The sequence below is a fragment of the Halichoeres trimaculatus genome, unplaced genomic scaffold (assembly GCF_033239565.1).
Source record: "Halichoeres trimaculatus isolate MK-OKI-2021-1 unplaced genomic scaffold, fHalTri1.1 fHalTri1_scaffold_6, whole genome shotgun sequence".
Classification (NCBI taxonomy): Eukaryota; Metazoa; Chordata; class Actinopteri; order Labriformes; family Labridae; genus Halichoeres; species Halichoeres trimaculatus.
Window position 1 is genome coordinate 2237614 of NW_027437184.1, and position 27288 is coordinate 2264901.

The following is a 27288-nucleotide window of genomic DNA, read 5'->3' on the forward strand; positions in this document are numbered from 1 at the left end:
GGAAACAGAACAACAAAAAAGAAGAAACAAAGACAAAGAAATGAGAAAAATGAATCATGAAAGAGTGCAGCTCTGTCCTAACACCTCATTTAACCCCCTGAACAGAAACTTAACCTCCAAATCAGAAACACTTTGTCACAAAGCTCTGAAGCCAATTTATTTCTTTGAATGAAAATTACAGTTTTGTTTTTTCATTTAAAAGTTCTCGTTTTATATCTTAGCGTAAACTCAATTAACACATCAGACACTGATTCTCTCCGACTAAGCGTCTCAAAGTAGGACAAAGCTTCTCTCTGCACTTTTTTTTAAAGGGAAAACATGCAAACTAGGAGGATGCTGCGGTGAGCTATTTCTACTCAAGCGATGAGGTGATGCGGCACAGATGGAAGGTGTGACACGGAGGCAGGTACAAAATAAAACAAAGATTTATTCATGACCCTGATTTCTAACGCAGGCTGAGGAAGAGGGCTGCTGCAGGCACAGAGGGACGGATGAAAGGATCAATCTGCTTTACTATATATGGAGATTTGTTTTTTTAAAGGTGGGATCTTCATTTTCTTAAGTTTTAATGAATACAAAAACTTTTCAGGTAGACTGGAGCGCAGTCACACAGGAAACAAGAGCTTACGGGGAAATTAACAAGGACAACTTTACAGGTCGGTTTTAAAATAATAGAAAATCTTCTGCCAGCCTGTTATACCTGTTTCCCCTCCACTGTCAGAGTTTTAACCATTTCTGTCCCTCTTGGTTCTAAAACAACTGATACCATGTATTATTTCCTCTGCTGAGTCACATGACCAGCTGCACGGAACTCCTAATGAGTGTGTGACATCATCACAGAACTGCAGCACGGAACTCCTAATCAGTGTGTGACATCATCATGGAACTGCTACAGCAGAGGGAGAATTCAAATTCACAAAAGTTTACTAACATCTCGTCAAAAAGGCCAGAATCTTGACCTAACCTGTGTAAAAATATGATATTTTTTGTAGGTAATTTTGTCTGGAATCCATTCATGTCATTTTTAAAGCTGTACGACTTTTACTTTTTCATCTAGAGGCCCAAATGTAGAAGCCTGCGCGAGGTGGAGGCTCCAAACCTATGTATTATAATGGAGGGAGCTGAGAGGGATTGATCAACTTTGAGGTCCCCCCATTTAAAAACCAGGTCTGAAATAACTACTTCCATAAAAGCTTTTGTAAAGCACAGTCTAGACTGTTATCCCAGCGGTTTTTCAAGCCGATACAACTTATGATTCCAGAGGAGATCATTTTTGCAGAAAGGGTAAAAATGCAGCAGAATCTTATTTTGAAAGGCAGATTGCCAGCTTCCTGTGCAAGATAGGGCCGTGGTGCCTGTTACCTTTTTTGTGTGTCTCAATAAGACGTACATTTTGACGTCGGTTACATCTCTCTACGATATTCCTACCGCTCGTTGGAGCCATTTTAGTGTGTTTTTGAGTGCCTAGGTGGCGCTAGGGAGCATATTGTGGGATTTTGGGGTCATGGTTGGTATCATATCAAATTTTTTTTCGCAATGTGTGCGCCAATTTTGGTGAGTTTTTGAGCATGTTTGCGATTTAGTGGATGAGGGAATAACAAGAAAGAAACAGATGAAGAACAATAGCGCCCCCATCCCTGATAATAGCTACACTGATGTCAGAGCAGGGAGACAAATTCACAGCAAACTGACAATAAACTGCATTTCATGAATGACAAGATTGCTCATTAGCAACTTAAGCTATGTTAAGCTAATGTTACGCTATGCAGAAGCTACATTATATAGCGTAACATTAGCTTAACATTCACTTTTCATGGTTCAACTGTGTTGTTACTCATGTGATGCGGTTCATCCTGGTGGAGTCTGCTGTGAATGTGTCGCCCTCATCTGAAATCAGTTTATCATCACTTTGTAAAAATGTGTTTGCTTCAGAAGAGAAGAAACAGTCGCTGTGACCACAACAGACACCAAGCGTCTGGGGTGATGACATAGCGGGGATCGAGTTGCGTCTTGTGAGATGTTTTTTTTCCCTTTCCTTTAAAACAGAAGATCAAGGTGAAGGGGTAAGAGTGACAGTTGGAATTTGCTCTTAAACTCTCTTTTTGAGATTTTACATGTAGTTATGAGGCTGTGGGCTAAACCTTTATCTGCCGCCGTTCCTGGATCCTTCTGTTTAGGAGCGTCCTGATAAACATCAATATCAGATGTAGGTCTAATATAAGCAGTCCTTGTCAGGCTGTGCTCCAGTACAGTACTGTTACAACAGCAGCGTGTGCTAACGTGCTAACAAATGAGCAAAGAGTAGGAGTGATGTCGGCCATGTGGTGGTATTTTTTGTTCCAGTCCGAAAAAGACATCTTATCAAGTGTTTTTGTCTTATTTTCATTAAAAATGTCTTATAACACTTGATAAGAGCCACATTCACCTGGGCAGTCCAGAAAAATATATCAGACAATATAAAAAAAAATCTGCCAATGGATCAAGAGAAAATTTGCTATAAAATTTGGTTGAAACTAGAATATCTTTTTAACAGAGGTGACCCCTTCTTGCTCCATCCAACTTAATAAAAAAGATATTTTTCTGGACTGGTCAGGTGAATGTGAATGTTCTACTGAAAATAAGACAAAAACACTTGATAAGATTTCAGTTTTTTGCTGTACCGAGTTGACACAGAACCAGGGAAGTTGAATACTACCAACCTCATAGTTGAGTTTGAGTAATAACTCTTGATCGTGCCTTTTCAAACGTTCGATATGACAAAAAAGTGATAAAAATGTATGATTTGTGCTGATATCAGGTGTGAAAAGGTTGCATCAGGACACCCCGACCTCAATTTAAGCTAAAGATGTCGAACATGGGACTTTAAAGCCAGCTAGCGCCCTCTGCTGTTCGCAGAAAAGGGATAGGTATTTATTTTATCTCACTGATTTCACCAGTTTCTCCTGCCGTGAACTGTAACATCCCAAGATTTAAAGAGTGTGACAACATAATAAAAAGAGATGTAGATAAAAAGTGAGTATAAAAATGTAAACAAACAGTTGTAAAAGTCGAAGTTGTCTTACACCAAACACTAACTGATGGGAATTAATCAGATTATGGAAGTCACTGTCTCTAATTTATAACATAATTAGCAAACACTACCTTACATGGCTGCACATAAATAAACAGGAAGCTGACACATCCCCCGTCATCCCGCCACACTCTGATTTGTGATGACAGGTGCTGCACACCTGCTGAAGGTTGCAGAGAACGCCATATGTCTAACACAGCTGTGCTTTGACGCCGGATAATTCACCACCAAAAACTTGACAGAGGAGTTGCTTCAGAGCAGCCGGGAAGCCGGAGCGAGCGCCGCCGTGGCTGACAACCCAAAGCGACTGGGTCACGTCGTCCCTCATCCGCCTGACAGGTAGTTATTTTCCTTGTATCTTTGTTATGGGGACTCTTTTTCCTCTCATACTTTCCTCCAAACACGCAAATTGAAAGTTCCCTCCACCCTGCGGCGTTTCATCATCCGCTGCCATTTCCATCAGGAAGTATAAACAATCTTCAGAAGGGCCTGACCTCTGGCTGCTGCATTAACAATGCAGGCTGTCACCAAAGTATAAATACAGCGCTGACACTTCTTCCCCAGGACGGATAAATCAGCTCTGAGAAAGCACGAGTACTTCTCTGAAAGCTCTCCTTAAATCACACCAGTTGAAGGCTAAAAAAGAGGAGCTCTGTGAGCCGGACACGATGCAAACATTTAGGAGACACACACACACACGGTGCTGTGAAGGGATGGGACACACAGGTTAGTTACACTATCAACACCTGTGGGTATGACACTGCAGTGACACCGAGGGTTATGGTTCCTGAGAGCTGCGCTGGGGTCAGGGGAGGATCAGGGAGTGAAGGGTTTTCAGCTACAGAGAGCAGGAAGTGGAAACAACATCACAGCATCAGGGTCAGAGCAGCGTTTGTGGGAGCGGCGAGGGCGTTACTTACGGACTGGCTCGGTGGTGAAAGGGTAGGCCAGGCTGCTCTCGCCTTCGCCTTTGCCGTTGATGGCGGACATCTTGATCTCGTAGTTGGTCTCCGGCTTCAGGCCGACGATGGTGATCATGGACAAGTCTGGAGAGGAGAGAGATGGAGTTTCATCTTTAAAGAAGTCTGTTATTTTAACCAATCATTTTCTCTTCTCCCAATGTTTTTATTTCACATCTATAATAACGACGTACTGGGCACGCCAGCAGCTCCAAGGTTTCCTATTTCCTGTATTCCCAGGTCACTCTCTGTTCCTATGTGTTTATGATGGGATGTAACTGAAATGTCATTTCCCCTCAAGGATCATTAAAGTATTGTTTTCTTTCTTTCTTTCTTTCTTTCTTTCTTTCTTTCTTTCTTTCTTTCTTCTTTCTTTCTTCTTTCTTTCTTTCTTTCTTTCTTTCTTTCTTTCTTTCTTTCTTTCTTTCTTCTTTCTTTCTTCTTTCTTTCTTTCCTTTTTTCTTTGTTTCTGTCTTTCTTTCTTTCTTACTTTTTACTTTCTTTCTTTCTTTCTGTCCGTCTCTCTTTTGTCTTTCTTTCTTAATATTTTTTCTTTCTTTCTTTCTTCTTTCTTTCTTCTTTCTTTCTTTCTTTCTTTCTTTCTTTCTTTCTTTCTTTCTTTCTTTCTTCTTTCTTTCTTCTTTCTTTCTTTCCTTTTTTCTTTGTTTCTGTCTTTCTTTCTTTCTTACTTTTTTACTTTCTTTCTTTCTTTCTGTCCGTCTCTCTTTTGTCTTTCTTTCTTAATATTTTTTCTTTCTTTCTTTTTTCTTTCTATTTTCTTTTTTCTTACTTTCTTTCTTACTTAATATTTTATTTTCTCTCTTTCTTTTTCTTTCTTTCTTTCTTTCTTTCTTTCTTTCTTTCTTTCTTTCTTTCTTTCTTTCTTTCTTTCTTTCTTTCTTTCTTTCTTTCTCTTTCTTTCTTTCCTTCTTACGTCCTTCTTTCTTTTTCTCTTTCTTACTTTTTTACTTTCTTTCTTTCTCTCTGTCTTCCTTTCTGTCTTTCTTTCTTTCTTTCTTACTTTTTTCTCTTACATACTTTTTACTTTTTTTTCTTTCTATTTTTCCTTCTTTCTTTCTTTCTTTCTTTCTTTCTTTCTTTCTTTCTTTATTTATTTCTTTCTTTCTTTCTTTCTTTCTTTAAACTCATCATACTTAACATTATTTATTCACATAAGCAGCACAAAAAAGAATGAATATACAAATTGCATGAAAAATACTGAGGTATTCTATTATTATTAATGAAATTATAATTAATTCCATCATTTTCATTTTACTGTTTTTTAATTTACTTTTATTTAATTTTTAATGTTTTATTTGGGTTGTGATACAATACATTTTTTCTTTTTCTTTCATTAATGTGTTTTATTTTTTTTACTAATTTATTTATTTATTTCTCTGCTTTGACCAACCTTATCTTTAAGTTTAAAAATGAAAATAAAGGGAAAAAAACCTGCCTTTTGCAGAAAGCTAGCATACACTGCAAAAAAAAAAAGAAATCTTATGAAGTTTTAGTCTTACGGTAGAAATAGTCTTTTGAGACTTTAATATGAGCCACATTTAGCTGACCAGTCCATTTAAATGTCTTACTTCAATGTTTTCAGAGACAAAATTAGGCCTGGATTGCTCATAACTTGTTAAAAAAAAAAAAATGAACAAGAAAAAAAGAAGTTACATGTATTAAGGCATCATTATAGCTTCAAGCAAATTTTGAGATATTTTTCTTTTTCCATTTGCAGATTTTTTTTCTTGCCAAAGCAATTTAGACCTCATTTTTGTCTTCAAATAACAACGCACCTTTTCTGGACTGCTCAGGTGAATGTGGCTCATATCAAGTATAAAAAGACAATTTTTACTGAAAACAGGACGAAAACACTTCTGTCCGGACTTGTACGAACAGGTCAGATAAAAACTTTCCTTTCACTTTCAGCACAAACCATTTTGTTCAGCTTCTTTACTGGTGGACTTCTGATAGCTTCATTTAAGGTTTCACCCTTTGTTCACTGAAAGGTATTATCGTACGTTTTCCATTTCCTCCAAAGATTTTGCCTGAATACAAACTTTTGTTACTACAGAATCTAAAAAAAGACAATAAGCTCTTTTGTGTGAGCTGATGGGGATTTATTGACCATTATGAACCACAAAGAGAATTAAATCACTTTCTGTCTTTCTCAAGGCCTTATTTCACTGAACACTAAAGCGACGACATACACACATTTTTTTGTCTTTGTAGCAGGAGATGAACTCACACACTGGGAACAAAACAACACAGGACAGTCTTGGTTGTAGAAATTCTTGTTGAATAAAGAGCGACTGAACAGACACACAATAATAGTTTTGGTCCATCGTGATTTCTTCTTCAGAACTTTTTTTTTTTTTTTTATTTTGGTCTCTTTTTCTCAAATTTATCCAACCAGGATTTTTGTTCCAAGACTCTCGTCTGTTTGCCTTTTGTTCCCTGTGGACGGTCCTTTCTTTCTGCACCTGTTGTTTGCTCCTCAAACCAAAGCAGAGAAGAAAAATCAGGTTTGACAGCTTTTTAAAAGGCACAGCTCGATACCTGAGCACATTTTTCAATCTGTTTGCAGGAATGTTTGAAAAATGGGGCTGAAGTTCTGCTTTTCCATGTCCTCAGTCAGTTTTTAAAAAACACACTTTTACATGAAAACCAAAATGAACTGAGCTACAGAAAGTTGCAGCGCAGTGTTCATCAGAAACCTTTGTTTTTATTTAATCCACTGGATTTGCTTTAACAAACTGACTTCGTAGAGATCTTGATTTTTTCTTCATCTTGTTGGCATTTTCATATTATAATTTTTTACTGAAGGTCTGATACTTTGAGCTTTCTTATATTGTGAAAAATTGAAAAAAAAAACTGTTTATGAAATTGATTTGAATTGTTTTTCATTATTTTATTGCCACTTTTGATTATTTTTTTCATTTAATTTTCTGTTTTAATCAAGCCATAGCCTTTTGAGATCACCTGATCAAAAGGGCTTTATAAATGTATAGTAATGATAATAATGATAATAAAAATAATAATAATAATAAAAAATAAATTAATAATAATAATAATAATAATAATAATAATAATAATAATAATAATAATAATAATAATTTTATTATTATTATTATTATTATTATTATTATTATTATTATTATTATTATTATTATTATTATTATTATTAATTTATTTTTTATTATTATTATTCTGCCATATATCACCATATTATGTCCAGTTTTTAACTCTGACTAGCAAGCAGAATAGCATTATTTTATTTTTTTATGTTAAAATAGATGATTTATATCTAATAATATAATATTATATAGTGTAATCTACAATGTTCAAATATACATACTTTTTATTAATTTTTTATTTTTTGAATTCCCTTTTTTTTTCATTATTGTTATTTTTTAAAATTCATCCGAAAAGCCCCTAAATTAAGTAAATTAATAATGAATAAATTCTATTCTTTTCTATTCTAAAAAAGAAAAGAAAATCAGAAATGGAAAATAAAAATGTTTTTGTGATGCACCAAACCCTGAGCAGCACAAATTATTCCCCAACTGCATTATTCACTGTGTTACTCAGTGTATCTTACATAGTGTGTATTACACACAGTGTGTATTACACACAGTGTGTCTGCTGGCTGGCTGGTGTTTACAGTGTGTGTGTGTGTGTGTGTGTGTGTGTGTGTGTGTGTGTGTGTGTGTGTGTGTGTGTGTGTGTGTGTGTGTGTGTGTGTGTGTGTGTGTGTGTGTGTGTGAGGGCTGGAATATAGAACCGGATTATCCACGGAAAGTGAATCAGAAATTGAATATACGGTGGATTGGGAAGGTGTGTGTGTGTGTGTGTGTGTGTGTGTGTGTGTGTGTGTGTGTGTGTGTGTGTGTGTGTGTGTGTGTGTGTGTGTGTGTGTGTGTGTATGTGTGTGTGTCTGTGTCAGGCACAGCATCTTAAAGAGCAGACGACAGGAAACACTCTGACAAAAAACTGAGTGTGTGAACAGAGAGTGAGCTGATAGGATGATCTGGAACTGTCTGCGTTTCTGTATTTTATTTAATCTAACCTTTATTAAAGATGGAGAATTACTCTTAGATTAAAAATCTCTTTAAAAACTCTTTTTGCTGAGAAGAGCAGCTGCACAGTTCACAAAGTTTCTAACAGACAAAGAGCAGGGGGTAATAAATGGAGGTCTGTGAAACTTACAAAGCTGTTAAATTCAAGAATGAAACAGGAAACTCTCACTTTGGAAACCAGATTAAAACTTGTAGCTCGGATCATTGTTTCAAGGATTAAATCCATGAAATTGATTTAAAAATTGGTCAAATGGGGGAAAAAAACAAAAAAAACAATACTTCCAATTTTTTTTCTTTTTTGTTTATATTTTTTTAATTTAAAATAAACATTTTATTTATTTAAAAATAAAATATTTATTGTATTATTTATTTTTTATGTATTCCTTGTTACTGGAATATCTTATAAGATTTGTGATGTTTTTTCCTGCGATTTTGTGGACGTATTTATCTTTTCATCTTTTCCACCACACTTTCGCCTTTCTTATCCACTCCAAGGTAATGAAAGTGTGTCAAAATGCCATTTCTTCTTTAACTCGGAGTAGGAGTAGTCAAGTTTAACCCACTGCAGCTGCATTTTGTAAATAACGCTGCGTGGGCGGGGAATAAAGAAGTGACATCACTGATCTGATGCAGCCCCTGAAATGAGACTTAGGAGACAGAAATTTTGCAGAATAATGATAATAACAACAGTGTAACAAAATAACATTTAGATATCTTGGCTCGTCTTGTTTTGTTTGATGAAAATGAAGAGATGTTCTAGCAAAGATATTAATTTGTGAAGCACATGTAGTCTTGTTTTCGTCACATGACCACCATTTACGTTTCGTCTCCTTCCACTTCCATTCCTGTCACTTGATAAAGGTTCGTTGGCGAGTCATAATTTTCGATGATAAAAGCTATGATAGTTTGGTAGAAGCCTACACGAAATCATGATGTGACTCAATCTTGTTTTGATTTTCAGTTTTTTATATTATAGAGCTGTAAGCTGTCAGAATAAATGGAGAATAAAACATTCCTGTGGCTCAGTGTTAACATAATATTCATTAGAACAGATGCCGCTGACACTTCAAGCTTCAACAACCCATGAAAGATGCAAACAGGAAGTGATTTCTTTGGGCTTTTGTTCAAAAATCAAAGTTCTCATTAAAAAAAAAAAAAGTTACATCCCATTAGACAGACTCTGTTATTTCCATTTCAGCCCGGCCCCACCGAGACTTCAATCAGGATTCACAAACACACACACACCTGTGTTTTCCTGACTGTGTTAGAGAAAGCCATTTGTCAAATATCTTGCTGTGTGATACAAAGACGAGTAATTTCATGGCTGAGAACAAATTTCTGTCCCAGGCGGCAAAACAGCTGAGGAACATTTTGATTACAGTGACTCAGAGAAATTTCTAAATGGTTTCACATTAATATCTGAATGAGGAAGACTTTCAGAGCTAAACACGCACAAGTGACTGCTTCAGGAAACTGCATGAATACGGGATAAAAAGCAGGAGGCTAAATGAATTCAGCTCCAGGCTTTTAGCAGAAAACACATCAGGAAAAATGATGCTGAAACCGTTCACGTCGGGATGAGATTCCCGGCCGGCCGCAGTAATTTAGTCCTGATTACCACACGCTGCTTTCCTCAGCTTCTCTTAAAGGTTACCGCCACAGATCATGACAATGGCTTCAGATTCCACAGACTTTGTTGAGTTTTAATCATCGAGTTGTTACAGTGCAGCGTGCAGAGCGTCTGGAAAATCAATCCTCAAAGATATTAGGGCTCGCCTGCTTTAAACAACAAAAATAAATCATTAAACCCCAACAGTGTCTGGCTCTTTTTATAACTTTTGAACAGGTTACTCTCACAAATCTCTGAGAATTTAAAGCAACAACCAAACAGGAAGGCTGATGGCTGGAGAGTTTCACAAATAATCACAATCAAAGCCTCAAGAGGCGATTAGCAGGCTGATTTATCTCCCTTAGTAATGTGGATAAGAAGTCATTTAAAAATCTGGATTCTCTGAGATTTCTGAGATTTGACTTGATAGATGAGTTGGGAGCTGGTCCTGATGATGAATATGAAATTTCATGAACTTTGGACCTCATATGAAGGAGCTACAGAGACTTCCTGGTGCATGGTGAGACATCAGAGTTTGACGTGTTACCATGGATACACCCTCTAACAACAGGATACGTCCTGATCAGAGATGATTTATGAAGACCTGGAAGACATTTCTAAGCTGAGTTCAAAGATAATTTTTCAGAAAAAGGATTTTATAGCCACAGAGTAAAACACAACTTCCTGTTAACAGTAGGGGGCGCTGTACTTTGATTAACTTCCTGTTCAGAGTTTACTGTGGTCATTGGAGACCTTTTTGTAGGTCTTAGCACCAGAGTAACAAACAAAATTTGAGTTTTTCTTCCCTAGGGGGCGCCATGGAGCACTTATCGTCCCGAAAGAACTGGATTCATTCATTTTTTTTTTTTTTTGCCATGATTGAGTTTCATGGCTAGGTGTGCTCAGGTATAACTCAAGCTGAGGTTACACAATTTGGAGTGAGAGAAAGTAAGAAAGAAAGAAAGAAAGAAAGAAAGAAAGAAAGAAAGAAAGAAAGAAAGAAAGAAAGAAAGAAAGAAAGAAAGAAAGTAAGAAAGAAAAAAGAAAGAAAGAAAGAAAGAAAGTAAGAAAGAAAAAAAAAGAAAGAAAGAAAGAAAGAAAGAAAGAAAGAAAGAAAGAAAGAAAGAAAGAAAAAGAAAGAAAGAAAGAAAGAAAAAAAGATAGAAAGAAAGAAAAAGAAGATAAAATTAAGAGGAAAGAAAAAAGAGAGAAAAAGAAAGAAAGGAGGAAAGAAAGAAAGAAAGAAAGAAAGAAAAAAAAGGAAAAAGAAAAAGAAGGAACAAAAAAAAAGAAAAATAGTAAAGAAAGAAAGAAAGACAGAAAGATAGAAAAATAAAAAGAAAGAAAAATAGAAAGAAAGAAAGAAAGAAAGATAGATAGATAGATAGAAAAATAGAAAGGTAGAAAAATAAAAAGAAAGAAAGATATATAGATAGATAGAAAAATAGAAAGAAAGAAAGAAAGAAAGAAAGAAAGAAAGAAAGAAAGAAAGAAAGAAAGAAAGAAAGAATAAAAGAAAGGGTTTTGAGAGTGTCTTTGCGGCACCTGTGGTTTGGCTTGGGCCCTTATAATGAAACATAAAATCATGAAGGATGAAAAGAACCTGAGGAAACTCTTCAGACTTTTTGTGAAGAAGCAGAAGAAAAAAACACCAAGGATGTTCTTCTGATTTTCTGATTTTTCTTCTAAAGAGCTCTTTCTGTTTCATTCTTAAAGACAGGGTCAGGTTAACGAGACAATGAAGAACTATTCAAAGCTCATGCTCTTAACATCAGACATCACTGAGGAAAAAAAATCTAGTAGCTCTGTTGATTTCTTCAACTCTAGGAGTTTGCAAAACCAAGCAACTGAAAAAACGTAGCAAAAAATACCGTCTGCTTTAATATTTAACTACAAAAGTAATTTTTCAGTAATTAAGAAAGTACCATTCTTTCTGGACTGTAAGTCACTCTGGAGTATAATCATACATTTTTTTAAAGTCGTACCTGTCAAAAAATGTGTCATGAAGTGGATACTAACAGATATGAGTCACACTGGACTAATTTGTTTATTTGTTTACAGTATTTCCAGAGTGAACTTTTTACATCAACCTTTGATAAATGTTTTTATATTAGAAGGTTAAAATGTTGTTCTTACAGCTCCTCATATCTGTGACTGGTTTCTCTTCTCTACGCCCACACCCACACCCACACCCACACAGGTGAGTGTTGCTGGTGAGATCGGTGCAGCGTGAGTTTAAATGTGCTCCGTCCAATGAATGTCCTCACTTTTAGAAAGTTACGGGAATTTTGACGCTAGTTTGTGACTCAAATCTCAGGATTTGTTTACAAAAAGACGCGAGTGAGCAAAAGACTTTGCAAATGGACCAATGAGCAAACACTGTGTAGGCAGTGCTCATGGGAGTTTTAGTGTCATAGTCTCATAATGCAATTGGTTTAGTATTTCAGGTGCTGTGACAGAAAACTACAATTAAATAATTCAACCCACCTTTATCTACAAAGCAATAGTTATCTACCAACTTTTGTAGTTTAAGGCCCACCCGAAATTGGTTTGGTCCACCCAAAACTGAAACCCTGGCTCCGTCCCTGGTACATACATAGCTCAATCAAAATTTAGTCATGAGTTTTCAGTGTTTTTTTTTTTTCCAGATCTGAGGACTTTCATACAAACAGGCTACAACTGTAACAAGCTAACTTTTAGATAGTAAATGATTTATGTTTTATTAATCACAAAAAACTCCTGGTTCTTCCTTTAAAACTGTAGGAAAGATGACAGAAGAAAGATGATTTTTCAGTATCAGGAAGTCCAACTGTCCCTTGCAAAGGCTATTCAATAAAATAAATAAATAAATAAATAAATAAATAAATAAATAAATAAATAAATAAATAAATAAATGAACAAACAAATAAATTTTATGGATATATATTTATATATTCAAAAATTGTAGTAAGCTACTTTGAACAAAGATAAATATGTAATGCTGAAAAAATCAGAAACCACTGTTTTTCTTCTGGGTCTCAGGGGTTCAGCTTCTTCCTCACCATGATATTAATTAAAAACTCAACTGTGCCTCTTTTTGGTGAATGAACTCTGGATTTAAAAACCAAACAATGGTTGGGCGATTGGTTTTGGAGAGTGTAATGAGATTTGTTAAATCACACAAATTAAGAGAGGACATGAAATCACCGTCTCCTGTGGAAAACTCTCACTGGATGAAGTCTGCTGGCATTATGCAACAGCTGAGATATTTTTAGTTTATGTGCATCCTAATTTTAGCTCAGATGTGCGTTAATTATTCACTGTAGACTCCAAAGGAGACACGTACATGTCATGCATCGTTTATGAGCAGGTTTACAGGGTCGTGCACGCTGCAGATGCAGATTTCTATAAGCGTCCCCCCAGTGGAGGGTGTGGTTTCTATATGAGGCAGTACTGCTTTCAGACATGTGATGGCAGCCCTGGTTCACTGTGTGTGAAGCCAAAAGGCCTTTTTCTGACTCTGGGTAATAACGTCTCCAACATCAGACTTTCTGCAGCGTGATATAAGATCCTTACATCCCTGACTTTTATGATTCGCTGTTTGAAATCTGCATACATTTTTCAGAGCAGCAGGCGACGTCCTCTCACGGCGTGTGTGTGTGTGTGTGTGTGATGGGAAGGCTCTAATCTATGTGGATAAGCTGATGTGGCTGAATAAGATGCTTTTGGTTACAGTGGCTGTCGCTGCGTGGGTGCACGTGTTTTGTTTTCTGTACACGCTTGTAGACAGGCGGCTCTCGGGCCTCGAGCTGACAGCGGGGCCTGTCAGACGCTGACTGATACGTCCCATGCTGCAGACAGGCGAGAGCCATCCAGATCTGTATGAGCCACAAACCCTCAGTGGGATGGGGATATTATCTGGGGCCTGTCAGTGTCTGAGCTGTCACTTCCACGCCGCCATGTTCCACCTCTCCTCTCCACGTCAGCCGCTGTCGTGTTTGGATTTACAGTCGACGTGTTGTCTCAAGTTTTAGCCTCAGAATAAAAACGTCTTCTGAAGGGAAAGGCTCCAAAATAACAACAACCAAATCCGTGTTTTTCCTCCTGTGAGCATCAGACGTTAACGTTGAAACTTGGCTTAAAAAAGAGTCAAATTAGGTCTGAATATCAGACACGTCGCATCACCCAGCATCAGAAAAAGGAATAAAAAGCCTCCAGGATGATCTTTGTGATGATTTGTTTTTAAAGTAATCATCCTGCAGTAGTTTAAACCCCCTCTTTGCAAAGATGCAATTTCAACTTGTTTTATTTCTCCACAAAATCATAACCACATCACATAATCCACGAGGCGCTTTATAGACATCATAAAGTGAGCATTTTTCTACATTTCCCTCAAAAGAAGACGACAAAATCACCGGTGTTTAGGCTGCGCAGCCCTGACTGTAAAGGTTGTAAGACCTGTAAGTGCTGACGCAGTTCACTGACACCTGACGGCGCTGAGCTAAAAACCAAAACAGCCACCGAAGGCGAGCAGCAGCAGCGGCGTCTGGATGATGGAGATCACCGAGACGAGCTTGGTAAAGTCAAGCGCAGAGATGTGACTCACCTTCTTCAGCGTCGTGCTCCTTGCTGATCCACTTCTTGCCGGGCGAACGCCACTCCACTCTGTACTTGATAATGGGCACTCCACCTAATGACTCAGGCTCCCTGAAACGGACCACTGCTGTGCTGGAGAAGGGCTCCACGGTGTAAATCCCAGGTGCTGATGGCACCTCTGGAAAAGAGACAAGGACAAAAACACCTTATTTAAATTTCACCTCAGAAGCTCCAAAAACTCACATCGACCTCCAGACGATAATGTGTGCGAGTCACCCTCTGTCTGTGGATGTATGAATATATGGATCCACAGATATATCTATATCTAAACACATGATGAGGTCCTGCTCTGATTGGCTGCTTGAAAACTGTCTGACAGGAAGGGTGCAGCAGAAAACACCAGAGTAAACATGGTGTGAGCTCCACGCTCCAGGAGAAACTCCTGTTATTGGAGCAGTGTTGAAGTGGTTGGCACAAATGAATTAGTACAAACCTCAGGCAGCGTGTTGGAAAAAAAAGAAAGGCTTTTTAAGGTTTTGGTTTTTGCAACCAACAAATGAGCACTGAGAGAGGACACACACCAGATGTGTGTACATACCATCTCTCTGCTGTGCTGTGTTTAAAACCCGTGCTTGCTCATTTTGTTGAGCTTATTTTACTTTGAAAGTCACTAGATGTTTTTTTCCCTTTTCCCACATTTTTTTATTTTTTTATTTTTTATTTTTCATTTTTTCCAAATTTTTCCTTTCTTTTCTTTTTTCTTTTTTCATTTTTTTCCCATTTTTCCCCCAAAAAAATTTTTTTTATTTTTTCCAATTTCTTACTTTTTTCATTTTTTCCTTCCTTTCTTTATTCCATTTTTTCCTTTTTTTCTATTCCCCCCCTCCCCCCTTTTTTAAAATTGAGATTTTCAAGGTGCATAATAATAGTATATAATATTTACACAATATTTACACTTGTAAATTTTCATGTAGGAAATAAGTATGTTAAAGGTAAAAAAAAAAAAAAAAAAGTTAAAAAAATAATAATAAAATAAAAATAAAAATAAATTAAAATAGTAAAAAGGAAAATAGACAAAATAAAAATGATGAAATAGAAAAATATTTAAAAATATATGAAATAAAATTATAGAATAAATTTTACACAATAAAAACATTTAAAAAATTAAAAAATAAAAATAATGAAATAAAAACAAAAAATATTTTAAAAATATATGAAATAAGATTACAGAATAAATTAAACACAAAAAAGACTAAATAAAAATAATGAAATAAAAACTAAAAATACAAAATATATTTTAAAATATGTATAAAATAAAATTATAAAATAAATTATACACAATCAATAACAGGTCAATCTGATTTAGAAAAATTGGAAAAATGTGAACGCCTAACATTGGAAAAAGAAGCTGAACTCATTGCATTTTATCTTTTTACACTTACTCTCAAAGTTTCTCTGATTCTCTCCATTATTATACAACTCAATATAGAATAAATCCATTTCTTATATGAAGGAGGAGCAGTGGACTTCAACCTATGCAAATAAGCCATCAATCACACTCATTACTGCAGGTTATGGGATGGGTAAATGTAGTCTTCATCTAACAGTCATTTACATTAATAAGAGTCTGCATGGTGTCACAGGTGGTACAGTTCATGATCTTCTCACTGATAGCTTTAATATAACTTTTAATGGGAGTAATGATTGATTTTAGACACTTAAACGCCCCGTGGTAATGTTCTTCAGTCCAGAGATGGTGTTCCTCTAATGAAAATGACTGAACATCTGCTGAAGGTGGAGTGAAAGCTCCTGCACCTCGATTCAAAATGAACCACCAATCAGAAAAGGCTTCTTTCTCGCCGTGGTTTCTACAGGATGATAATGACTCGTGCCACTCCCTGACTTTTCCCCTGCTGCATGCTGAAACTTTCCCTTTACACCTTTTTTTTCTGCTCTGCATTTAGCAGATCATCGCTCCCTGTCCTTTGAGGGTTTATTAACAGTCTGCACCTGATATTACCCAGGAGTCTGGAGTGATCCAATCCCAGGTGGAAAACTCAAGCACAGCTGTTTACATCTTCAAAGTCCCACTTTTCTGCTCAGCACATGCAGATAAAGACAGGAGCTCATCCTCCTCCTCCTCCCTCTGCCTCCGTCTCTCTGACTAAATACAGACATGATGTTTTCTGTACTTTCACGGCTGAACCGCTCATGTTTGGTTGATTAAGACAGAAAGGTGAGCGGTCTCATGTTCTTTGTGATTGTTGCCATAAAAACAAGGACTACAGGACTCATGTGTGAGAGTATGGCTCTCAAAGCATTCTGGGTAAAGCTGTTAACTTGCTCAGCGCTGTTCACTGTAAAGAAATCTCAAACACTCGTCTCATGCTGTAAATGAATCAACATCTTTATCATTTATTAAAGCATGTTTACATTTTTCGATGCCCTCACTGCATCGCGCTCAGAAAACATTAACAATGATGTTTTTTCTCCTTCCTCCAGTGAAAGATCTACTCCAGCTCCTCTACATAATATAACATTTACATGTTAGCAGAGCCAGCCTCGTTGCCCTTGGAGTGAAACAACCTTTTCTGAGGAAGCGCTTTGCCTCATGTAACATATGGATTGAAATATCAATGTGGAAAGTAAGGCGTGAAGACGCCTCTAAAAGGTTCATGTTCCTGCTCTCTATTCCGACCGTGGAAGTGGGTGGAGGAAGTGACTTCAGGCATACTGATAAGGCAGAGAGAGAACACCTCCAACGGCCCGCAGTATATTACACTGTGGCAACAGAGGTTTTTAGCATAATTAATTCTACTACACTGTATTTAGACAAGGTCCTCTGTGACCCAGCTCCTCTAATGGATCCTAAACAATTTGCATACCAAATGGAGCCAGCACAAAACAAAAGCAGAGCAGAGGAGAGTGGACCTGGAGGACTGTCCGTGGTTTCTGTGTCAGTGGTGTGGAGGAGGTACCATTCTGTGCAGGATCCGAAATTATTTAACTGAAATCTTATCAAGTTTTTTTTGTCTGATTTTCAGTAGAAAATGTCTTTTAGTACTTATGAGCACACAAACAGTCCACAAAAATGTCTTATTCAAAGTTATTTAACCCTTCAGCTTGCCTCTCAACTGTTTGGCAAAACTTTTGTTTTTTAAACTCTATCTCATTAAAAATATGGTGAACTGAGTACAACCTGATTGGGTTGTTTCTACTGTTTGAGGAGCTTTTCTGATTTGTTTATTTTCTTTTCTTAGAGCTCCAACAACAATAAGACCCAAATATTTATTTAGATATTTTATTCATTTATTTATTTATTTATTTATTTAATATTACAATTATTTACAATGTATTTATACATTAATTCATTATTTATTTTTCATTATTAAATTAATTAATTAATTAATTTATTATTATTATTATTATTATTATTATTATTATTATTATTATTATTATTATTATTATTACTATTATTATTATTATTATTATCATTATTATTATTATGTCAAATGGTTTTTATACAGTAGACAAAATTTAAAATTTAATGTACATGTTGTTATCACTGTTTACTGCTTTATGTGCCTTTCATTTTATTTACCCTCAAGAATGAATTAAGTTTTTGCTTTTTTTTAAATTTTAATTTAAAATTCAAATAGACTTTAAATCCCTTGCAATAAAAACAATTAAAGTTAAACGTTTTAAGAGAAAAATGAGGCCTGAATTGCCTGTAACAAGTAAAAAAAAAAAAAAAAAACAATCTGCAAATGCCAAGAGAAAGGTTACATTATTCTAGTTTTAAGCAAATTATTGAGCAGTTTTTTCTCGTTCCATTGGCAGATTTTGTTTACTTGTTACAGCAATTCAGACCTTTTTTTTGTCTTTAAACAACTTAAAACAAGACATTTTTTTCTGGAGTGGTTAGTTAAATGTGGCTCATATCAAGTATAACAAGACTATTTTTACTTAAAATAAGACAACAACACTTGATAAGATTTCAGTTTTTGCAGTGTTTCCAAAAGCTGCTCATGAACATCCCAAACAGAAAGGTTACTCTGCTCTACAGATACAGTGTCTCTGTGATAATCTCTCTGATCATCTTTTTAATGTCTCAGGATAAATCAAAGTCCAATGAACATGTAAACATCAATTCTTGCACCTTACAAAGCTTCTGACTGTTTAAAGACCATCTCTGTCGTGAAAAATGTTTTTGGAGGGTGAAGCACAAACTTGAACAAAGACAGTAACGTGTTCTCCTCTGATCTTAAAGGTGGAGTCTGCAGGATTTTCCTAAAGAATAAAAAGTTGGCTTTTACAGGAATAATCCTGCTCAATCGTCTCCTCTGGGCCTCTATACATGTGTGTCAGTGTCTGTGTCTGCCTCAAACCCTTCCTCTGCCTGGATGTTGATGTTTTGGTTGTATCGGGACAACCAGCTCAGCACCAAGTGACTTTGAGTGTTGCTAAGAAAGTGGAAGAAGCTAATCAGAGTGGCTATGACAGTGGTCCTAGCACAGAGGAAGAAAAACAACCAAAGAAAAACCAAACTCCAAACAGATAAAGCTTTTTCCTAAGCGAGGGTGAAGCTTTCGGGAAGTTTGAGAGCAACACACTTTCTGCTAACCAGGTGTGTGTCAAATACCTGTGGTTAGCTTGTGCTAAAATGTCAAGTCACAGTGTGTTGTCTGTTAAATGTTGATGATAGAAGTGAGACATCTGGTGTCTGAAAGTGGTTACTGCACATTTTCCTTTTTTCTTCTTGTTGGAAGTTCTTCCTGTGATGAAAGTTGGGGATCTGTCAGGTTTGATATATGCTAACCTGCAGCATGTCTATGTAATTTGCTATGTACATTAGCATCAAGCTAGTGCCATGTTTTTTTGTTGTTGTTTATTTTGAGACTTAAAGAGACTTAAAATAAGTTATATGTGTTGGAATTTAAATCTCTTCTGTCAGACTGATATTCATTTCTTTGTGTGTGAATTTTAACAGCGTTTTTCTGAGTACAACTTCAACCAGATGCATCTGAATCTGAGTTTTATCTGTCACGCTAGGAGAGCAGGGGCAGAATACACAGCTCTCCTGTCTCTCCCAGGTAGAAACGTGATGCTACAGGTGGTTGCTGGGCTAATGAGTGTGTTCATGTTGAAGAAAAACAAACAGCAGGTAACCATGATACAGTTCCTGGATTTTTAACACACTGCCCATACCCCGTTATCCCAAGAGACTCTGAGTGGTTTGAGTTAAAATGTGCTAAAAAATTTGGCAGCTGAAAAACTGATTCACCAATCGACAAGCCCAACACGCAGAGTTAATTCTCACACCAACAGAGACAAATTCAAAAACTGTCAGAGCTGTTAACCTCAGGTGTTTTTCTCTGTTTTGTCAGAGAAAGTCTGGGATCACCCCAAAAAAACTAGAAGAAAAAACAATAATTTTCCCGCTATGAGACCAATTCAGTGTGCTGCCTTCCTGTGTTTTCAGCAGGAGCGTTTTTTAATTTCTACCTCTTTTCTTGAAGCATGTAAATTAATGTTATCATGAGAACCTGTTAACTTTCACCTGACGTCCTCCACTTATCAGAGCTTCAGCGTCGCCGGCGGTTAGCCTCAGGCGGCGCTGGACCTCTGGCCAAGCCCGTCTCTTTGCATGAGGAGCGATAACGCAGGAGCTCAGAGGAGGTGTCTCCAGCCACTTTCAGGCAGATTTCTCCTTTAATTATCCCATAAATAAAGATCGCTTCATCTCAGGTGAACAAACCTGCTTGGATCAGGAGGAACTCCTTGGACTCAGTGCCCATCACGTTGTTCGCCGTGCAGTTGTAGCTGCCAAAGTCGTTCTGAGTCGGGATAATCTGTGAGACAGAGCGAAACACAAGAAAGTGAGAAACACGAGGTCAGTGATGTCATGCTTTCAGAAGCTTTTGTCGTTGCCGATGACGACGGAAGCAGATCTTGACTGTAGGATGTAATCATCACATGTGAATTATCAAAAAAAAACATTAAAAACTTTCATCCAGTCATTTAGCAGGAACTGAGATATCTGCTGAGGATTGTGGGAGTTTTCTGAATCTGACCTCCAGGTAGCTGACGGTCGGTGTGTTGTAGATCTTCACGTTGCTGATGTTGGCGTGAGGCAGCGGCAGTCCGTCCCTGTACCAAACCACAGATGCTCCAGGATGAGCCTCCACCTCACAGCTGATGTTGGTGGGGTTTCCCTCCCACGTGTACCACGCCACATCACCCATGATCTTTGGAGCAACTGCAGGAAACACACAAAGCAGCAGAGATGGTTAAGACCACAGCGCAGTGTCCAGATCAGGGAGGTGTTGGAGTTTGTCTCTAGATTTGTTCTCAGTGTTTCTGCTTAAGGCGACGTGTAGGAGCAGTGATGTGGTCTGAGGTCTTCTTCTCAGAGCTCGTGTAGGGTGCCAAAAAGAAAGTACCAACATGGAAAAGTACATCTACACTTCACTGAACATAATTAAGTACAGAGCTGAATCTGCTGTACCAGAGTTCACACATCCTGAAATAATGTAAGATGAAATGTAGAAGTGAATTAAAGGTAGAGCGCTTCACTGAGGAGGTAGAAGGTGAGAAAAATTAAAACACTGTCATAAAATGTTTCACACTGTTCGTGGTTAAACTTTAAAGTCTGGCCAGCAGTTTTAATACCTTCATCAGCCATCACCAGGTCAATTTACGGCTGCCGACAAGTCTCACCTCTTCAGGACGGTTTTGTTTAATGTGTATGGAGGTGGGGAGCCTCAGCTCACCTGGATCAGAGTCAGTCTGGAGCCTTTAAATCTACCTTACCTTCCCAATAAACAATATAAAGTGTATTTAATTCTATACACAGTTGAAATCTAGCAAATAATCATCTAAACAAGAAGTTTTTTGGATAAATGAGATTGTACATGTGATGTCTGGGTTTTTTAAATTTTATTGTAAAATTGACTTAAAAAAAATAAAAACATTTTCCATCTAAATAAATTTGTAGAACTTTCAAAAAAATTGACAAAACTTCCAATTTTTAAATTTTCAAACATTTTGGAAAAAAAATAAAACTTCAAAAATTTGCAGAATTTTTTTTTTTTAAGTTTTAACATTTTAAGACTTTGGAAAAAATTTAAATCCTAAAAAAAAGAATTATAGAAAAAATGTTGAATTTAAAAAATTGCCAACTCAGACATTTTTTGACAATTTGCAAAATTAAAAAAAAAAGATAATTTCAAAAGTTTCAAACATTTTTAACATGTCAAAAAAAAAACAAAATTAAAAAAAACAATTGAAATTTTTGTAAAAATTTTAATCTATTTTGACTTTTGAAAAAAAAAAAGAAAAATCCAAATTTTGCAAAAGTTAAAATAAAATTGTCAAATGAAAAAAATGCAATAATTTTATGCAGTTTTGAAATTTCAAAATTTTGCAAAACTTTGTAATATTTTGGAAGAATTCTTGAATTTGATAACACGTATTGACAATTATAAACAACTTGGGCATTGATGGACAGCCTTCATGAGGAGTAGAGTTTACTTATTTAGTGACAGTTTAAAGATCTCTTCTTAAAACTTGTTTTCTTTTGTGACTTAACTTTTTCTTCAACTGAAGTTTTATTATAATACTCAATTAGTAATTTGAAATTTGAATTGAATCTTTTTTTAATTATGAAAAAATAAATAAATAAGGCAAGGAAAGGCAAGTTTATTCATACAGCAAAGGCTTTATAGAGAAAAAACATCAAAATAAAATATTAAAATTCAATTTAAAAGCAAATCAAAAATTATCAGATACAATAAAACGAAATATGATTATAAATAAATAAATAAATAAATAAAAATGAAATTACTTTATCTGTATGACTGACTTTCAAATGAATATGTGTTTTTCTTATTTTGCTATTTTTTCATTTGTGTTTTGTTGTTGTGTGTTGTTTTATGTGTTGCTTCATCTACTGTGTCTTTGAGTGTCTAGGAAATTGCTTTGGAAATAAAATGTATAACATATATGTATATGTATATACCCACAGCGCTAACTCTTGAGTCTGTGGTGTGAAAAACAAGCCCATATCCCCTCAGCTTATTTTAACTCACATTATCAGTGAAGTCATCAGATCTATAAATGAACAGCTCTGATAGAAATCAGTCAGCTTGGAGAGAGTGTCCTCGACCACTGGAGCTGTGAATTATGGGAATATTTCTTTTCCCCTGGAGCTCTTTTTCTCTGCATTTCCTCCAGATCTTATCTCCTCTAAAAAAAGACTTCATTTACAAATCTTTGTAATCAGAAAAAGAGTTTCAAACATGCTGCAAATGCCAGCTGGAGCAATTATGATAGTGCTGACAAAACTTTTAGTCTTAATGGTGGAGAAATGCTAAGTGAAGTCTTTAGGCTAAGATCATTTTCCTGTTTCATCGAAACGTTCAGGGTTTGTCTTTAAGACCATTTGTGCCGGTGTTATGGGACATTTAACGTCTTTTCTGCCTGTTTTTTGTTAGAAAGAGTAAATCTTTTGCAGTTAGATGCTCCTGTCCGGGGATTAAAACAGCTTAAAGTCTCATGGATGGAAATTTGCTGATTTTCTTGTTGGTTTTGAAAGACCTGCTCTCTGTGTGTATGCGTTATCCACACAGAGGGAGCAGGGAGAAGGTGAGGGCTTTGGAGGAAAATAACTAAATAAATCATGATGAGCTGAGTTTTTTATACCTGCAGACATAAAAACACACAGATCTTTTCATGCTACTGTCCATTTAGCCCTGTAATACCACGCTCAGTGAATAAAATCGATAGCAGATGGTCGGAGCTCTTCTTTTATTTCTTAAACTCATCACTGAAAAGAAGCGGTCGTAACGGGAGATGACGCTTCCTGCATTGTTTCCTTTTATTACATCGGGCTCACATGGCTGAGCACTGTTTTCTGAGAGCGCTGAAGTACTCTCCTCCTCCTCCTGAGTGCTGTGAAACGCCGTGGCCCCTGACACTGCCGGGGCTTTGCTCCTGACCCTGCATCCTGAAAAAAAAGCACGCAGAGTGCAGCGGCAGGGAGTGATGGACGAGGCTGAGTCGATGGATGCTCCACCGCCTGCAGCTCTGATTAGACTCCAGCTCCTTCTATCAATCCTGCTTTTGGGCCTCATTGACTCCCTGCAGGGCTGTGACCTGCCTGTTTGATTTCTGCAGCTCCCCCGGTCAGGTCTAGGTGAGGTTATTGACATGTTTGTGAATAACAGGGATGTATCTTCTGCTTGGAAAATATACACATGGTGTTTAATCTCAGAGCTGGAGCTAAAGAAAATACAAACTCATGCGCCGTTAGAGCGGAATTAACCCTTAATGAAGTTGCAAGAGCTGAACAACACATGACTTCATTATTAGACTTTTTCTGGCAGTCCGGGCATTCCTACTTTTTCTATAGGTGCTCAAGACCATAAGAAGCTCAGAATCAGAACCAGCACTGACAACTTGTTGGTTTGCAGATCTGCATGAATGCAGAGTCTGCAGGATTGTCCTAAAAATAGAATGTCAACTTTAAAAGGAATAATCTGACTTAATAGTCTTCTATGGGCCTCTATGCATGAGTGTCAGTGTCTGTGTCAGCATCTAACCCTCTCCTCTGCCTGGGTGTAGTTACATCAGCCAATTACAGCGCGCCAAGTGCACAAGTTACTTTGTACGTTAAAGGTAGCAAGTGGAAGAAGCTAATCAGAGCAGCTATGCTAGCGGACGTAGCACAGAGGAAGAAAAACACAACCAAAGTAAAACTCCAAACAGATGAAGCTTTTTCCTAAAAAAAGGTGGAGCTTGGCTCAACTTTCAGGAACTTGTAGGGCAGCACAGAAAGAAAAACAACTCAGAACCAGCACTGACAACTTGTTGGTTTGCAGATCTGCATGAATGCAGAGTCTGCAGGATTTTCCTAAAAATAGAATGTCAACTTTAACAGGATTAATCTGACTTAATAGTCTTCTATGGGCCTCTATGCATGAGTGTCAGTGTCTGTGTCAGCATCTAACCCTCTCCTCTGCCTGGATGTTGATGTTTTGGTTGTTTCGGGTGGAGAGGAAGTGTAATTACATTAGCCAATCACAGCTCACCCAGTGCACAAGTTACTTTGTATGTTAAAGGTAGCAAGTGGAAGAAGCTAATCAGAGCGGCTACGATAGCGGACGTAGCACGCAGGAAGGAAAAACAACCATTGTGACACTAGATAAGGCTTTTTTCCTAAACGAGGGTGAAACTTGACTCGACTTTCACTCGCTTTCAGGAACTTGTAGAGCAGCATTCAATGAAGAGTGACGTGAGTTAGCTTTCTGCTAACCAGGTATGTATCGAACACTCATGATTAGCTTGTGCTAACTTGCCAAGTCAGGTGCGCGGCTCTCGAGTCTCTACCCACGGTTACAAAAACGCCACAACAAAAACTATTTTGCTAAAACCATTGTCTTTAAATGTGAAGAGGCAGTTATTTAAAGTTTTGTTACAGAGAATTTTGTTTTTCTTATGTATGTTTGGTTGATGGGTTTTAACTCAGCGCTTAAGTTGCACAAAAAGAACCCAAATCTAATTTAAATAATCCCTTACAGGTAATTTTTTTTAGAATCCTGCAGTTGAGTTAGTGAAATATCCCAAATGTTTTTAGTGAAACTGCTGTAAAGTTGATGATGAAATACAGTGACCCTGAAGTAAAAAATCCAACTAAAACCAATAAAAAAAGAAAACATGGCAAATGAAAAGACAACAAAACCAACAAAAGAAATACTGTGACAACAACACAAAAGAAAAACAAACAGAAAAGAAAACAGTAAAGTTAGGCACTGCTGGCTACCTGAGCAGCTTCTGATTGGACGAACACACCGTCCGTCTTTTTGAATGGAAGATAAAATCTTTTCTCTTGATGTGTTTCATTTTTGTTGTAACATTTTCTTTTTTTTCTGCCTTGTTCGCCTCAGCCCAAAGCACGCAGCATCTTTGCTCTTTTGTTAAACTCCAACAAAGCATCTCTGCACAAGAGCTCTGAAAATGAATTCCCTCATCCGGCAGGTTTCTTAAAGTCTTTGACCTGCTGCTGTTTAGCGGCAGTCTCCAGCAGCTAAAAGTACTTTAGCCAGTCTTTCCTTCATTAATGCTCATACAGCCCAGACTCCTGCTGCAATAATTACCTATAGGTACATAATCATTTCCCTCTGGGTTCTGCTAATAATACACAGCTTTGAGTGTTGTTTTTGGCATGTTGGCAGAAATACACAGCCTCACTTTGTTGGAGCAACTCTTTCTTTCTGCACCTTTGTATTTTTGGGACACTCTCAGCCTCTGCAAATGGACGGTATAGACCAGGGTCTGTATGCATGTCCAGCCATTTGTACAAACGACAAAATTAAAATGGATTAGTGGTATGTACGAGTCAGGTTAATGGCTGAAAAGAGGATTTTACCACCCTGGTAAAATAACTTTATCTACGAAAAGGCAAATCTGAAAGAAAATACAGATTTTAATTCTGTGTGGATGGACCCATTTAACTGCCAACAAGCCAAATCAATATACTTGCTCATGATAAGTGATATATAGCAAGACATTAGCCACTGTCTGATAAGATAAACATGTGTTATCAAATTCAAGAATTCTTCCAAAAATGTGAAATTTTTTGCAGTTTTTTTAAATTATTATTTTTTTTTACTTGTGCAATATTTAAATATTTCATGTTTTTTTACATGTTCCCCCAAAACTGATAATTTTAAAATATTTTATTTGATATTTTAAAATTAAATTAATTGAAATTACTATTTTCAAATTTTACTCATTTTTGAAATTTTAAAATTGTTTGGATTTTTTTTTAAATTTAATTCAAAATTTATTTTTTGTAAATTATTGAAATATAAAAAAAAAATCAGAAATTTTAAAATTATTTATTTTATTTTATTTTATTTTTTACTTTTGTCCTAAAAATAGAACGTCAAATTTTACAGAGATAATACGACTCACTCGTCTCCTATGGGCTTTTATACATGTGTGTCAGTGTCTGTGTCAGCATTCAACCCTCTCCTCTGCCTGGGTGTTAATGTTTTGGTTGGTGTGGGACATTTCTGGGTGGAGAGTAAGTGTAGTTACATCAACCAATCACAGTGCGCCCAGTGCACATGTTACTTTGTATGTTAAAGGTAGCAAGTGGAAGAAGCTAATCAAAGCGGCTAACAGACATAGTGCAAAAGAAGACAAACAACTAAAGTAATACGGAATTGCAAACAGATGAAGCTTTTTCATTAATGAGGGTGAAGCTTGGCTCAACTTTCAGGAACCTGTCGAGCAGCACAGAAAGAAAAACGACTCTTGGTTGGATTTTTTTTTATTATTTAATTCAAATTTATTTTTTGTAAATTATTGAAATATCAAAAATATTTTAAATTGTCTGAAATTTTTAAATTAAATTGTTTTTTTTTTTACTTTTGCATATTTTGAAAAGTACATTTTTCTGAAATTTTGGCATTTTTTTAAAAATTTAAGATTAGAATTTTTGGCACATTTCTGACAATTTTGCAAATTTATGTGGCTTAAACAATGTTTAAAAAATAACTATAAAAATAAAAATAAAAGTTTCCACATTAAAATAAAAATAAAAAAACAAACAAACTGTGACATCACATGTACAGTATTTTTTATTATGACAAAATGAAAAGAGCATCAAATTTAACGGAGGTGTAATCCCTCATTACAGGTGCTAACAGCAGGATTACAGCGCCTGTTCGGCCGTCCGTTCATCTGGGGCCTTCAAGATGTGTGTGGTGAAATTTTGGAGTTTGTAAACTGCTTTAAGAGTTTTTCATGGAGTCAAAAGAACTGTTGCTAATTTTGTTTTTGAGGTTTTCTACATTAGGCTTGGAAACACCCCCGCATTTACTTAGTTTAAGATCGCCTAACTTTTTAGCCATTTGGATATTCTAAGTCCATGGGCTTACACACAGAGGAGGTCACATTACACACACACTACCCTGGACTGAACGCTGT

At 36.4% G+C, this 27288-nt stretch overlaps 1 protein-coding gene across 5 annotated transcripts in view; it reads right to left on the minus strand.

The window, feature by feature from the left end:
• ncam1a (neural cell adhesion molecule 1a) overlaps window positions 1-27288 on the minus strand; it is a 481923-nt gene that overhangs the window by 62303 nt on the left and 392332 nt on the right. For all 5 annotated transcript variants that reach the window (XM_074671801.1, XM_074671802.1, XM_074671803.1 and 2 more), the window contains 4 exons: window positions 20367-20551; window positions 20051-20144; window positions 14303-14470; window positions 3991-4116 (listed from right to left, as the gene is read on the minus strand). In XM_074671801.1, coding sequence (XP_074527902.1) covers window positions 3991-4116; window positions 14303-14470; window positions 20051-20144; window positions 20367-20551 — 573 coding nt within the window. The remainder of the gene's footprint in view (window positions 1-3990; window positions 4117-14302; window positions 14471-20050; window positions 20145-20366; window positions 20552-27288) is intronic.